The sequence below is a fragment of the Mustela erminea genome, chromosome 11 (genome assembly GCF_009829155.1).
Source record: "Mustela erminea isolate mMusErm1 chromosome 11, mMusErm1.Pri, whole genome shotgun sequence".
Classification (NCBI taxonomy): Eukaryota; Metazoa; Chordata; class Mammalia; order Carnivora; family Mustelidae; genus Mustela; species Mustela erminea.
This window is the reverse complement of record NC_045624.1, coordinates 85621262-85637350: the sequence shown is the minus strand read 5'-3', so window position 1 is coordinate 85637350 and position 16089 is coordinate 85621262. Positions and strand designations below refer to the sequence as shown.

Genomic DNA, 16089 nt, shown 5'->3' with positions numbered 1-16089 from the left:
GTACGGGGGAGTTGGGGGAAAAGAGCAGGTTTTGAGAGAAATTAGTTTAGGTGATGAGTAGAAGTGAGTGGTTAGGGAAGACCTGAATTTGCAAATGAAAACCTGACTCTTCTTTGCGCTAAGGCAGGACATTGGGAGGAGAGTGAAAACATAACCTCCAGGGTCGGAGAAAGAATTTGGGTGTCATAAATTCGATAAGGGATTGATACCTTAAATATAGGAGGAACTCCAACTCAAGAGGAGAACAGCCCCATTTTAAAAAATGAGCAATGGGGGCGCTTAGGTGACTCGGTGGAGCCTCTGACTCTTGATTTTGGCTCAGGTCACGATCTCAGGGTCCTGGGTTCGGAGTCGGCGTGTCTCCATTTTACTGCTCCTCCCCTTGCTCACACTCTCAAGGAAATAAAATCTTGAAAAAATAACTAAAAATGGGCAATGGACTTGAATAAACATTTCAAAGAAGATACGTAAATGGCCAGCGAGCACAGGAAAAAGATGCTCAATAATAGCCATTGGGGAAATACAAATCAAAACCAGGAGATACTGCCTTACAGCCATTAGGATGGCCACTATCAAAAAAGTGGGGTGAGAAGAAACAAAAGTGTTGGTGAGGATGTGAAGAAAAAGGAATCCTTTCTTTTGGTGAGAATGTAAAATGATAAACTAGGAAAAATAGTATGGCAGTTCCTCAAAAAAATTTAAAAATGTAATTACCATATGATCCAGCAATTTCAGTTCTGGATATACTCAAAAGAATCAAAAGCCAGATCTCAAAAAAAAAAAAAAAAATTTCCATGTTCATAGCAGCACTATTCACAATAGCCGAAAGGTGAAAGCAACCCAATAGGCAAATGAATGGATAAGTAAAATGTACATACCATGAAATATTCAGCCTTGAAAAGAAGTCTGGACACATACTACAATTGTAAAGACCTTATGTGACATAATTAGCCAGTCACAAAAAGACAAATGATGTATGATTCCACTTATATGAGGTACTAGAGTAGTTAAATTCCTAGAGACAAAGAGATTAGAATGGTGGTTGCCAGGGTCTAGGGGTAGGTAGAAATGGGGAGTTGTTACTTATTGGGTGTAGTCTCTGTTTCACAAGATGAAAAGAGTTTTGACCATTGGTTGACAATTGGTTGTGCAACAAAGTGAATGGGGCCCTGCGTGTGTCAGTCAGTTGAGGGTCTGCCTTCGGCTCAGGTCATGATCCTAGGGTCCTGGGATCAAGCCCCTCAGTGGGATTACCTGCTCATTCTCTCTCTCTTTCAAATAAATAAATAAAAATCTTTATTAGAGAGGCACCTGGGTGGCTCAGTCGGTTAAGCGGCTGCCTTTGGCTCAGGTCATGATCCCAGGGTCCTGGGATTGAGCCCTGCAGCGGCCCTGCAGCGGGCTCTCTGCTCAGCGGGAAGCCCGCTTCTCACTCTCCCTCTCCCACTCCCCCTGCTTGTGTTCCCTCTCTCACTGTCTCTCTCTCTGTCAAATAAATATAAACAATCTTTTAAAAGGAAAGTATTTTTAAAAAATACAAAATGAATGTATTTAACACAACCAAGCTGTACACTAAAAAAATGGTTAGGGTGTGAATTTCACATGATGTGTATTTTACCACAATTTAAAAAAAAAAAAATCCGTGTGACCTTAGAGGTAATTCTAAGAATGGATGTGGTACATGTGAGAAAAATTAAGAAAGTGGAAGCGGATTACTTTGAGTCTTAAAGCCTGTCTTAACAAGTGCTTACATTAATAAAGAAAGGTATCAGGAAGAGGTTTAGGGGGAGATAATTAACTTATCTTTGAACTGTCCATTTTGAAGTGAAAGTTACATAATGTGGTAGATAGCAGGCCCATCAATTTACTTAACAATGAAAATGTAATTCATAGAGACTAACTCTCTAACTCCTGGTGCTCTTTAACACATCAAGTCTTTCATTTTGCTCAACCTATTCTAGATACAGCCGCGGGCCTAGAGTGGGTGGGGGAGAGGGGTGAATCTTGGTCCACTGGTTCCGTTTTGCTAGTTTTTGCGTTTTACCTCAGTCTTAGAAGGAATCATAGTAGGAGTACAATTGATTTTATTATACATTAAATAACTAAGTTCCAGAATCCTGTAATTGGTAATATCTTGGTGGTGGTGGTGGGGCAACTTCATGCTTTTAGAGCGGTGTAAAGAGATTGCTGGCCTTGGAATAGAATCTTTTTTTTTTTTTTTTTAAAGATTTTATTTATTTATTTATTTGACAGAGAGAGAGAGATCACAAGTAGGCAGAGAGGCAGGCAGAGAGAGAGAGAGAGGAGGAAGCAGGCTACCTACCAAGCAGAAAGCCCGATGAGGGACTAGATGCCAGGACCCTGAGATCATGACCTGAACGGAAGGCAGAGGCTTAACCCACTGAGCCACCCAGGCGCTCTGGAATAGAATCTTGACACTGAGGAGGTAGTCTTCTCCAAATGTTATGATGATTAAATAAAACAATACAGGTAAATTACTTAGTAATATCATAACAAACATTTAATGACATTATTTAGGAAGATACAAATATGTTATAGATCTATGTACTAAATTTTTCTATGGATGCATAAAGACTACAATAATCTCAATAGTGATTCATACATATCTTTACTTTTTTTATTTATACGAGTAGGGGTACTGGAAAAATCAGCGGTTAGGCTCGGGCTAGCAGTGATTTAAAAATAAAAACACCATTCTAAGAACCGCTTCGGAAAATTATGCTCCACGTGTAGCGCCTGGTGGAAAAACACAATCCTTTTCGCCGCGGAACTGAGGAGCTTAGGAACCTTTGTTTTGTGAGAGTCTGTCCCAAACCGGATCTGAGTCAGCTGAGGAACTAGGCTGCCGCACACGTTGGCGCGGTGTGTGGGGGTGGAATTGGCCTCCGCACCGCGAAAGATCCATCCCGGAAGTAGTTATTGGTCGTCTCCATGCGCCGGTTCCTCGGCGTCGTAGAGTCAAGGCGCGAGGCTCGGACCGAGAGGTAGAGCTGGAGGGGACGCTCAGCGCCCTCCGCCCGGGACGCGAACCTCTGCCCCCGCGGGGCTGGTCCCGGGGTCATCATGCTGCTCCTGCCGAGTGCTGCGGACGGCCAGGGCACCGCCATCACCCACGCTCTGACCTCTGGTACGTGCCCACTCAACCCCGGCTCCGTCCCGCGTTAGCCGCCCTTGCCTCAGTCTTCCACCAGCGCGACTCCAAAATAGGTCTGTCTTTGTCCCTGGCGACTAGCCCCCGGACTCGTGGGGTCCTGACGCCAGTGCCTTTTGGCTCCAGGCTCCACGGTAATCCTTGCCCAGCCTGAAAGGAAGGAGGGAGGGGGCGTCTTCTTTCTGCTCCTAGTTTCTTCCTCCTCTCCCGCTGCTGACTCATGGACCGGCCGGGGCAGTTCGGGACCGAACCCTTTAGGACCCTAAAAAGGTTCTTGAAAGCATCTCCCTTGCCAGGGCAAGAAACTGCCCGCAGCCGAGCTCCCACGTGCCTCGGGTCGTACAAAGCCTTGCTGCCGGGGCTCTGTTAAACACCTCGCTCCCGCTCTGCGTTTGCTTTGGCTTTTTTAAACGTCAGAACTCAAGACGCTGCTCCTTATACTCGTAGTTAGTATGAAAAGGTCGTTGCCAGTACGGCTGCTGAGCTTTGTGCAGACAAAGTTTTTGGAGAGTGATTAAATGAAAGTTAACTGGCTGCTGTAGTTCTTTAACGTATAGCCCAAGACAGTCGTGGATCTTGTACACCTCGTCTCCAGTCGGCGACCCACCTTAATTACCAGCGCCGCTTGTAGAGGCAGTTGTCGGGTGTGATTTTGAGCGTATCTCGTGGCACATGTTGCGTTCTGCCTGTGTGTAATCCTAATACCTGCAGGAAAAGGCTTGAAAGGTGATGTTCTTAAAAACTTCCCCTTTACAACGCAGCTAGTACTGACTGAACGGAGAGTTTGAATCCTGTCCCGTGTATGGTGCAGGAGATCTTAATTTCCCAAACCAACTAAAGCATGTAGAATCATTTATTCTTGGGAAATTGTGACCATTAGGTACAAAGGGCAACTTACATTTGAGTTACTTATTGCTGAAAGAGTAAAGCTTTTTTCATTCTTATAGACTATGGAATTAAAATGAAAGTTTATTTCCCTGACTCATTACCTTTTTGGAATTGTTGATATACAGATGTACGGTGATTTATCCCTGCTTCTCAGGAATGACGATAAAGCCTTACTTTGTGGTTTTCAAAGTGGTTTCGAAATGTGGTTTGTCATTCATTCTTCCAAGGAAACCATAGAAGATAGATATTGTTCCGTTTTTACAGTTGAAGACATCCCTGACTCGTTTCACATAGTTACTAATTGTCAGAGCTAGACTAAATCCGGAGCTTCTGATTTCAGATCTAGAGCTTGTTTCACTATAGCAGAGCTGTGTCAGTAAATCCTCATTAGCTGCTTGGAAAGTTGTCTTCCAGAACAAATCATTGCTTATGAATTCTTAAAAATTTTAAAAGCTATCTGAATTCAGGGTTTTAATTAAGATATTTTGACTTGTTTTTGAAAAATTTTTTTGATGAGGATGGTTTATCATTTATTTTATTACAATCATTAGTCTAAAAGGAAAGCAGTTGACAACATTTCTTCCTGCTCATCATCTTCCTCTCATATTCTCAGAAAAGTTTTGATTTATTGTTGACATTGCTGAACGTTTTGTCAGATAACTGGAAGAGGTTGATTGAGTACTGTGTAAATATTAGGAAATGATTATTGCTAACCCTCATGTTAATTGGAATGCAGGCATACCATGTTTAATGGCACTTTACTGTGCTTTGGTGATAGTGCATTCCTTACAATTGAAGGTTTGTGGCAACCATCTGTTGAGCAAGTCTATCAGCACAACTTTTCCAACAGTATTTGCTTACTCTGTGTCTCTCACATTTTGGTGATAGAGTATTTCAACCTTTTTCTTGATTCTTATGGTGATCTGTGATGTGATAATGATTCGCTGACAGCTCAGATGATGGTTACCATTCTTTAGTAATGAAGTATTTTAAAATTAAGGTACATAGATGGTTTTTTAAGACCTGATGCTATTGGACTCTTAATAGACTACAGCATACTGTAAACATAACTTTTATATGCCCTGGGAAACCGAAAAATGTATTTGATTCACTTTTTTGCAGTTCTTGCTTTATTGGGGTGGTCTGGAACCAAACCTGCACTATCTCGCATCCCTGTACTGCAATTATTTCTTCAGTTGATAGTTTTAAAATTACATTCTGATGCTGTTTTGATCTTATATTGCCTTGAAACGGATTTATTCCATGCAATACATTGAAGCCTCTCTTAACGCTTTCAATCACAGCCTCAACACTCTGTCAAGTTGAACCTGTGGGAAGATGGTTTGAAGCTTTTGTTAAGAGGAGAAACAGAAATGCTTCTGCCTCTTTTCAGGAACTGGAAGATAAGAAAGAATTATCAGAAGAATCAGAAGATGAAGAATTGCAGTTGGAAGAGTTTCCCATGTTGAAAACACTTGATCCCAAAGACTGGAAGGTATTTAATATCTGAATCTTTTGTTCAGTCAGATGCTTTGTGAGGTATAAGGTTTTCCCACGAGTTTTCCATCATTAAGCCACGTTTTAAGATGCCTCAACAAGAAAACCATAATTGAGCACCTGTTTATTGTTAAGCTCTGAGTGGGATAGCACTGATCGTAGGATACTATCTGCTGGAAAAATCCAGGAGGTGGTCCCAAAAAACACAATTTTTGAGCTGGCCCTAAAAGGATGACTGACAGTTTAAGAAGCAGAGAATGGAGAAAAGGTGCTCTGGGCAGAAGGAATAGATCTGCAGAGACACAAAGGAGTAAAGAATGTATAGCACTTCTTCGGGGATTAGTGAAGAGTAGGGTGGGTAGGGTGCTTGAAGGGTAGTGGTGAGAAATTAGTCCTGAAACAAGACTCTAGACCAAATTCTATTATACTGTCCTTTTTATGCCATCCTAACGAAGGAACTCAGGTTTTATTTTCAGGGCAGTAGGAAGTCTTCAGAAGTTTCTAAGCTAATTTTAGCAAAGTAATCTCCTGGCAGTACAGAAAATTGCTTGAAAAGGGACAGGGCTGGAGGGGAAGTGAATAGTTTGCTGTTAGAGGGCTAGTGCAATAATCCAAGCCTGCAAATGCATACTTGAGCTAAATTTATGGCCGGGTTTTGAGGAAGAGGGAATGTGTGTTTTTTTTGGAGGTAGACTTGATAGAGCTTGATGACCTTGACTGTGTGGTATAAGAAAAGGAGATGTACTCAGAAGACCTCTGAGCATTCCAGTTTGAATGATCTGCTGGAGTGTGATGTCGGTCACAACACTGGCATGCAGGAAAAAGGAAGATTGTGGGAAATGTGGTGTTTGTGTTCAAGTTGGGCTGTGTCAAAACTCAGGTACTAGTAACGTACTAATGATATCTTCCTAGTAAATGGTTAGAAACTGGTCTGTGGTTCTGAAAGGAGGATAAAGCCAGAAACATTTGCAAGTCGTTCGCAAGTTGTAGGTGGTAGTTGAACCTGGGGGAATTGAATGACATCAGCCGAGAAGAATATAGACAAATAGGTATCATAAAGCTTTTAAGTAGGCAATGGTATGATACTTAAATATGTGTACCGTGGAATTAGAGTGCCAGAATTCAAATCTGATTCTGCCCATTAAGGCACTGGGACCTTGGGAAAGTGACTTGACATGTCTGTTTCATGCAGTGAGATTGCTAATAGCTCAAAGGAGTATGGTGAGGATCAATGCAGTGATGCATGTAAAGCACTTAACCTTGTGCTTGACACGTGCTAAATACTAAACAGGCAGTGGATATGAGATTTGTCTCCTAGCTCAGGAGGGTTAAATGAGAGAAAGTGTATGTCTAAAGCACTTAGGAAAGTAAATAAGCCTTCAGAATGTTAGCTGATTCACATACTGTCATTATCCATTTTAAAAGAAAAGGACTGAACCAAGTTGAGCATTTGAAAATTCAAGGAGTAGGCAGAAGGAGAAGCAGCAAAAGATACTAAGGAGGGTGAAAGAGGTAGAAAGAAAACAACAAAAGAGACATTTGGTAATTCAGTTAAGGTTTTTTTGGTTTTTAAAGATTTATTTATTTATTTCACAGAGAGAGAGATCACAAGTAGGCAGAGAGGCGGGCAGAGAGAGTGGGAGAAGCAGGCTCCCTGCAGAGCAGAGAGCCCGATGCGGGGCTCGATCCCAGGACCCTGGGATCATGACCTGAGCCAAAAGCAGAGGCTTTAACCCACTGAGCCACCCAGGTGCCCCTGTTTTTTGTTTTTTGTTTTAAGATTTTATTTATCCATTTACAGAGATCACAACTGGCAGAGGCAGGCGGTGGGGTAGGGAGTGGGAAGCAGGCTCCCTGCTGAGCAGAGAGCCCAATGCGGGGCCCGATCCCAGGACCCTGGGATCATCACCCCAGCCGAAGGCAGAGGGTTTAACCCTCTAAGCCACCCAGGCGCCCGTCAACTAAGGTTTATTAAACATCAGGCACTAGACTCTTCCAAAAACTAAGAAAGGAGGAAGTCTCAGGAAGGACCAAATAGTCACCCATTGGAGAGGTCAGTCACATAACATGAGTAATAATAAAAGCCACTGGGCTTGGCATATGGAGGGTAGGTGACCACAAAGAAAGCCGTCTGGTGAGTCATTGGGAAGACCAGGAGTTACAGCTGGGTTGATTAGGAGGTGATGAATTGTAGACCACAGTGCAAAATACTCTTTCAGAGTGGGCTATTGAGAAAATACTAACTTGAGAGAAAGGCGGGGTCAAGAGAAGATTCTGAATTGGGGACCATTGAGGTCTACAAGAGAGAAAAGGAAGAAAGATAGAGGTCTTTAGTATAGAAAAGGATAGGTAACGTCAGAACAACGTAGCAGGGAGGGGCGCCTGCGTGGTTCAGTGGGTTAAGCCTCTGCCTTCGGCTCAGGTCATGATCTCAGGGTCCTGGGATTGAGCCCCACATCAGGATCTCTGCTCAGCGGGGAGCCTGCTTCCCCCTCTCTCTCTGCCTACTTGTGGTCTCTGTCTGTCAAATAAATAAAATCTCTATAAAAAAAAAAAAGAAGAAGAAGAAGAAGAAGGTAGCAGGGTTCATACATTGGTTCAGTTAATTGTTTCTTTCAACAAACAGGGATCAAGCATCTGCTTTGTGCCAGATGCTGTTCTGGAGCCTGAGGAGTCTGCCAAACAAGACAGTATCACTGCTCCCACATAGCTTCTATTCCAGTGAGGAGACAGACGATAAGTGAACAGTCAAGGACATGGTCACCAGGTGCTGGGCAAAGAAGTAGAACAGGGTGCTGTGATAGAGTGTCCTCATGACTGCTGTAGGTTGAGTGGGTGGGAAATGCCGTGGAGTTGACATTTAAGATAAAACCTGAATGACACACAAAGATCAGGGAGAATGGCATTCCAGGCAGAGATCTTGTGTGGGGGCAGAAAGAATTGTGTCAGGAACTGAAGAAGGCGAATGGGTAGAACATAGTGGGTAAGGGAGTGGTGAGGGGGTTAAGGAGCAGTAATCACTGGAAAGCCATTGGAGAGTTGGAAGCAATAACATATTGTAAGTGCTTTAGGAGAAACAAGAAGGAACAGAGGCAGAGAAGGTTGTTTTAAATAAAGTGATAGCATTTATCCTGAGACTGCAGGATGAGAAGATGGCAGCCAAGTGAAGAGTGAGGGAATGTGCCAGGTGGGGAGAACAGCATTTGAGGAGAAAGGGCTTGGTGTCTGCAGTGAACTGCAACATCAATCTTGTATTTGGAAATGAGTGACCGAGGTAGAGAGGGACAGGCCAGGAATAGTGAGCGAGAGCTGGAGGTGCTCCGTACATCCGGGGCTCAGAGGGGAGGTCTGTACTCGAGCGAAGTGGGCACTGATAAGCATATACGGGTACTAACTATAGTCTAGCCCTGGCATTGGCTCATATCACCCAGGACCAAATTATAGAGAGAGACAAGAGAAACCCCAGAAGGGAGCCTTGCAGGTCCTAGAGAAGCCAGTAGAAGTGGCTGAAAAAAGGTACTGGAAGGTGGGAGGAAAAGAGTGAATGCACAAAAACACTAAAGGAAGGTAGTATTTCAAGGAAGGGGTTAGCTGTGCTGCCACTGAGAGCTGAAGTCACGTGAGGGCAGGTGAGTGAGCTTGGACTTGGCACCTGGAAATTCATACTGAAGAGAGCAGCCTCATTGCCCCTGGGTGGGAGTGGATGGAGCAGAACCAAAGTGGAGTGATTTGAAAATGAATGCTAAAGGAGGTAAACGTGTGGACAGCCTTTTGAAGAAGTTTACAATTGACAAAGAGCAGAGAAATGGAGATAGAGCAGTAACTGGAAAGGGGATCTTGGAAGTATTTTTAGGATGAGAGCTAAAGGGGGCACCTGGGTGGCTCCGTCAGTTCAGCACCTGCCTTCAGGTCAGGTTGTGATCTCAGGGTCCTGGGATCAAGCCTTAGGTCAGGGTCCTTGATCAGTGGGGATCCTGCTTCTCCTCCTTCCTCTGCCCCTCCCCTCTGCTTGTGTGCACGTGTGTGCACTCTCTTCTCAGATAAATCAATGGAATCTTTAAAAAAAAAAAAAAAAGAGGATGAGAGCTAACAGCATCTTTTCATACGGATGAAGATAATCCAGTAGAAATTTAGGAGATAACTCAAAGATGTTACTATTTTGAGGGGACTTAGAGAAGACAGGGCTCAGAAGCAAGAGGAAGGATGGAGTAGTTTTCTCTTATTAGGACAGGCTCTTCCAGCTGTGAATGGAGGGAAAGGGAAAAGATGTGTGGATGCCAGTAGGGTGGTAGGAATTCGAGTAGGATAATTTTACATTGCTCAGTTACGCAGGAGGCAGGGCTGTTGATAAGAAGGTGGAGAAGGATCTGTGAGATTGAGGAGACACTAGAGAAATAGTGACCTTAAGGAGTGGAAAGGGAAACGAACTGGGACAAGTCTGATTGCCAGGCATAATAAAGAAGCCCATCCATATGAACTTTGCTTTCCTGAATTTAAAGGGAAACCAGTCAGCCCTACTTGACTTTTTCTTTCCATGTTACATACCCTCAACTCCCTTGCCCCCCACTCACTCCTCCAATACTAGATACACCCATTGAGTTCTGTAGGGAGATTTCAGTTGCTACTTCAACTTGTAAATTCACAAAGATGTTAACCAAAACAGAGACAAAAGCAGGTATTTCCTCTCCAGAGAAGCCTCATCACTTGGTTTTGCAAAGTTTCCCTCCAAATTACCTTTCTGCTTAACATGACTCCTAGGCCTGTCATCGCCCTGGCCTAACCCTGTGGGGCTGTGATAATACTTCCCTCTGTTCTGAAATCTTCCTAGCTATACCCTGATTTAAGGATGACCATAAGATATTAGTAGGTGTTAAGAGAAAAATGGGCTCAGTAGTCAAGGAAGTTTGGAAAATGCTGGGTTTTGCAGGTGTGTTTGCATGGTGGTTGTTTGTTTGTTTTTAATTTCAGGACTTCTCGGAGCCTTTATTAGGCTTATGTATATATAAATTATCACGAAGGCTGTATCACAGTCCACCACATTTCCCAGACTTACTACAGAATCCATTTTATATGCAATGTCTCACTGGACTCCCATAATAATGGGAAGCACTATTTTAGGGTACTAGCGTAAGGAATAAGATATATTGCTCCATTTCATACTTGACTCCCTTTTGTGTCTTTATCAGAACCAAGATCATTATGCAGTACTTGGACTTGGCCATGTAAGATACAAAGCTACCCAGAGACAGATCAAAGCAGCTCGTAAGTACTTAGTTCTTTTGAGATAATCCAATATCTGGGATATCTGTCATAAATCTATATTCAATAGCATTTAATACATGGTCATAATATTGCATAACTACAGTATCCTTTACCTTCAGAAACAGAAAAAAGCAATCATTCTCATGCATGGGAATGAGAAATGAGAAGGTGGGTGGGTGGGTGGGTGTGTTTGTGACCAATAAAGAACATTCTCCCAATGGCAAGTTTTTAAGAAATAATGTTTCATTTTTCTTTAGAAGTATGGCCAGCTGTATTTAGTGGAAGCTGCCTTGTTACTTAGGTTTTTTAATGTTATTTTGTGGTTCAGGTTACATTTTTATTGATGCCACCTGGGTCTTCTGCCCAAGAGAGAATTATCTGATATTTTACTGCTTTCTTCATTAAAAAGATTAAAAATTTTGGGGAAAGTGTTGGGAACCTTGTCTTCACATGGTTTATAAAACAGCATCCCCTTAGAGCTCTACATCTCGTTTGCTTCACCTGGTTAGTAAAGTTTGATGAAAGAGGTGAAGGTGATTAGTTTTCTGTGTTTTATCTTAGGAGAATGTTCTGCCCTCCACTCTAGAGAATGGATATTGAGGTCAGAGGAGGTAAGATTGTAACCATATGGAAAAGGAGTTAGTGAGTCAAGGCCAGTCAGGAGGAGAAAGTATTGTGCTTGGAGGAAGATGGCTAAATGAAACCCATCTCGTGTTGAAAAATACTAGTTGAGACTAAGTATAGTAGATAAACTCAAAATTTTCTCTACTAATGCTTATATTTAGGAAAATCAGAGGAGAGATTTTTAATAAGATGAAGGAATTTATGAGATTATTTTAGATCTATTTGGTTTCTTAAAAAGCTGGCATGGTTTTCGACGAAGCATATGTTAATGCATGTGAATAGTCCTTGCAGTATACATAAATGCCAGGGAAATTGATTTGCCATGGAGAAATATTTGCAAAGTCTTGCTATGTGAAACAGCAGCATATGAATACCAAATGAGTCTTGATACATGGAAGTATGAAAACAGTTGATGTTTTAAGGTGAAGGAATTGTTTTTTTCTCTAAAATAAGAAATGTACCATGAGCTGTAAAAGAAACATTCATTTATTTCTAATGTCCATTCATTTTGTTGGCATAATAGAAGTTAATTTTTTAATACTCTATAGCCAGAAGTTCTGCAATCCCAATGCACCAGATTATTAACATTAAGTGGAATTATAATTCACTCTCTCCCACTATGTTGATATTCTCAGTATTTATTCAAAAGGAAACTGATGTTCTCTCTTTTTTTAAGATTTTATTTATTTGACAGACATCAATAGTAGGCAGAAAGGCAGGCATGGGGGCAGGGAGCAAGCTCCCCGCTGAGCAGAGAGCCCGATGTGGGGCTCGATCCCAGGACCCCAAGATCATTACCCGAGCCGAAGGCAGAGGCTTAACCCACTGAGCCACTCAGGCTCCCCGAAACTGATGTTCGCTTACCTCTGTCATTATAAAAAGGGCAGCTGCTTGCTTTACTGCTTTCTGAAATTTAGTTCAAAGGTAAAAATGCAAAGTTAGTGTTTATAAATCTGTAATAATTAGCACAGAGAGGCCTCATAAAAATAAGTCTTACTGCATTTGAGATCCTTCAAACGCTTACATCCTGTTACACACATACAAAAGAGTTTTCTGTTGTTTAATGCATTTTGAATTGCTATAATGAAAATTAGGAAGTCAGTGAAGGGTGAATAAAATAAGTGGTCTTTTTTTTCCCTTCTCTGCATTATCTGAAAAGAATAAATCACTAGAAAAGTTGAATGATGGGTTAAGAGCAAGTAAAGTGGAATTTCAGTTGCTTACATAATTTTGTTTTGAAGTAAAATAGTCACACTGGCAAATAATGCATGTAGGTTTGCTACTCTTTGCACAGAAATAAAGTCTTTGGTGATTTGAATTTCCTAAATTTAATAATTTTAGTTCAAAATATTTCTGACATTTTAAAGTGAAGCTGTTCCTTGTACTTCTTAAAAATTAAAAATCCTGTTTAGATCATTTTATGATAATAGCAATATGAATGTACAGTAAAAGCCTTTTTGCTAATGTACCCTCAAATCATTCCAGAAACTGTCCTCAGTGGGAGGAGAGGCAGATACCTTTGAAATTCCAGTAAACAGCTGTTGTTCACAAATTACCCTTGTTTCTTTTTCAGACTGTGTTCTTTGGCGTCCTTTATTTTTAATATTGAGAAATATCTTTTGCTCCCTCCACAAGAGACAATTTAAGACCGTCTCAGGACTCTCTAATATATAAGGATGAGTAAAGATTAGGCAGAAAACTCAGTGAAAAAAAAAACCAGTGCAGCATGAGGAGACTATCCAGCAAAAAATGGAGATATCACCTCTTTTAGACTTACAAGGTTCAAAAGAAAATTTAAGCAGCTCCTCATGCTTTTGGTGAAATATGAAGATCCTGTTTTGGGGCTATCGTGTAGGCATTGCAGAAAGAGACTAGGGAGAAAGAAGTAGAACTGTTTGTGGAAACTGAAAACATGAGAGCTGAACTTAGAATTCCAAAGGTTGACATAATGCTTAGAAAAACAGTAAAGCAGAGGACAACCTTGAGGAATGTTCCCAAGATTCAGAAAGAAAGTATAAAGAGGTGCCAGATTTCTAAAGAAGTCAGAATAAATGTCACAAGCCATAATTGCAAATAAAGAAGGAAACTGACCAATTTATAAGAAGATATTTCTTGGGATTGAGAATGTTTGCGGGCATGTGACTTAAATTTTACTGCCCAGCACACTTCTTTGAAATTGATAGGAGAGCAGTGTGAGTTCAGCTGTACTGCACGGAATCTATTTTGCCAGCAGGTGTCGGGCGCACTGCAAACCTTTTGGCTTTATCCCTCTGCTCGGCCGTGGAAGTAGCCTCTGTTCCCTTTTTCGAATTCCCCACGGTACTGGGATCATCACACCTCCAAACTGTTGGGTATGATTTGATTACAGTTCCTAGGTACATAACTTACTAGCGCTATAGTCTGACTCTTTCAGAGATTCTGTGAGCTGCCTGATAATGTTTATTCCTTTTTTGCTTAAAACAGCTAGAAGACAGAAATGCTTCTTCTGGAATGTTAGTGAGGAAACGTGATATACTAGACTGTTAAAAAAAAAAATTGGAGTTCAAAAAACAACCAGTTTTTGAAGCCCTGCAGTATATGTAGAAATTACTAACTTTATTATGCTTATAAAAAGATTTGTACATAAACGTTTATAGCAGCCATATTCACAATATCCAAAAACTGGAAACCACCCAGTGTTCACCAGCAAGATCATGATAAGCAAACTGCTGTATATTCATACAGTAAATTAGTGCTTGGTGGTTAAAAAGAGAAGAGATTACTAAGAGGTCCGGAAATGGTGATGAATCTCAAAACATTAGGTTGAGCAGAAAAGTTACAAAGACAAACTGTATAATTCCATTTACATGAAGTTCAAGAGCATGTGGGTGAAGGAAGTCAGGTAGGGCATGGGAGTTGATTGGAAATAGTAAAGGGGCTTCGGTGATGGAAATGGTCTGTATTTTCGTTGGTGGCACTTAGAGGGTTGTATACAGTTGTCAAAGTTCACTGTAAATTTTTAATTCAATAAAAGATATGATTAAACAAATAAAAAAAAAGAGTCACTTGAGAAATCAGATACACTCTTTGGGGCCTAGAAAGATACAAAAATTGTATTAAGAGATTCTTTATGTAAAAGTAAAATCATTGCCTATCAAAACTTAAGGGACAGCAATTAGAGCTGCACCATAAGTAAGTTCATTGCCTTAAACTAATGTTACTTTTTAAAAAGAGGGAAAAATAAAATGGGCGTCCAATTCAAATGTTTAAAAGAATAGCACTAAGGAATGTGGAGGGAAAAATAGAAAACAGCAGTTCCCCAAAGTGGATTTATAAAAAGAAAAAACAAATAGAAAAATACAAAAAGAAACCATTACAGAAGATATTTTTATTTATTTTTTAAGGTTTTTTTTTTTTTTTTAAAATTTTGAGAGAGAGAGAACAAGCGAGCAGGGGGAGGGGTAGACACAGAAGCAGGCTCCCCACCGAGCAGAGAGCCCAACATGGGGCTCAGTCCCAGGACCCTGAGATCATGAACTGAGCCGAAGGCAGCCACCTCACCAAGTGAATAAAATCTTTAAAAAAAATAAAGTCGATTTTGTCTGACATAGTATTGCTACCCTAATCTCTTTTTTTTCCCACTTCCGTTTGAATGGAATATTTTTTTCAGTCTCTTCACTTTCAGTCTCTTATGTGTCTTTACAGCTGAAGTAAGTCTCTCATAGGCAACATATTAGATGGGTCTTGTTGTTTTTAAAGATTTATTTGAGAGAGAGAGAGAAAGTACAGAGGGAGAGGGAGAAGCAGACTCCCCCCACTAAGCAGAGAGCCTGATGTGTGCCTGATTCCAGGACACTGGGATCATGACTTGAGCCACAGGCAGATGCTTAACCGAATGAGCCAGCCAGGTGCCCCAGTGGATCTTGTTTTATCCATTCATTCACCCTGTATCTTTTGAAGCTTTTAGACCATTTACATATTAAGCAGTTATTAATGGGCGTGTACCTATTGTCATGTTGCCAGTTGCTTCCTGAGTTTGGTTTTATTTTGGTTTTTTTGGTTTGTTTTGGGGGGTTTTCTTGGGAGGGGGAGTATTTTGGAGCTCTTCTATTTATCCTCATGCTGTCTTCCCTCGTGGTGTGATGACTTCCTTTAAAGTTAGGCTTTGATTCCTTTATTTATTTATTTGTTTTTATCTGTTAAAGGTTTTTGGTTTGCGGTTACCATGAGGTTTGCATAACATCCCGTGTGTATAATAGTAGTCTCTATTAAGTTGATCGTCGCTTAAATTCAAACACATTTTCAAAGCTCGACTTTTTTACTCCCCCATTGTTTTATGTATATGGTGTCCTATTTTGACATCATTTTATTTTGTGTATCTGTTGGCTGATTTTTGTAGGAAACCTTTTTTTCCCCCACTTTTGTCTTTTCACCGTGATATGATAGCTTTATAGGTGATTCATCTTCACTGTATGTTTGCTTTTACCAATGGAGTTTTCCTTTCACCATCTTCTAGTTATAGCCTGTTGTTTTCACTTAGTTCCCTTTCACATTTCTTACTTCTTGTAGGGCTAGTTTAATGCTGATAGACTCCTTCAACTTTTGTCTTGCAAACTCCTTTATCTCTCCCTTTATTCTGAATGACAGCCTTGCTCAGTGCAGTGTTC

General features: G+C 41.1%; 1 protein-coding gene across 3 annotated transcripts in view; it reads left to right on the top strand.

Moving 5' to 3' along the window:
* Positions 1-2851: 2851 nt before the first annotated feature.
* DNAJC2 (DnaJ heat shock protein family (Hsp40) member C2) overlaps positions 2852-16089 on the top strand; it is a 29756-nt gene continuing 16518 nt past the window's right edge. Inside the window, exons 1-3 of one of the 3 annotated variants that reach the window (XM_032304174.1) lie at positions 2852-3148; positions 5454-5555; positions 10744-10819. In XM_032304174.1, coding sequence (XP_032160065.1) covers positions 5523-5555; positions 10744-10819 — 109 coding nt within the window. In that variant the 5' untranslated portion in view covers positions 2852-3148; positions 5454-5522. Of the gene's footprint in view, positions 3149-5364; positions 5556-10743; positions 10820-11380; positions 11431-16089 lie in introns of those variants that run through there. The other 2 variants (XM_032304173.1, XM_032304175.1) reach the window with 2 other exon arrangements.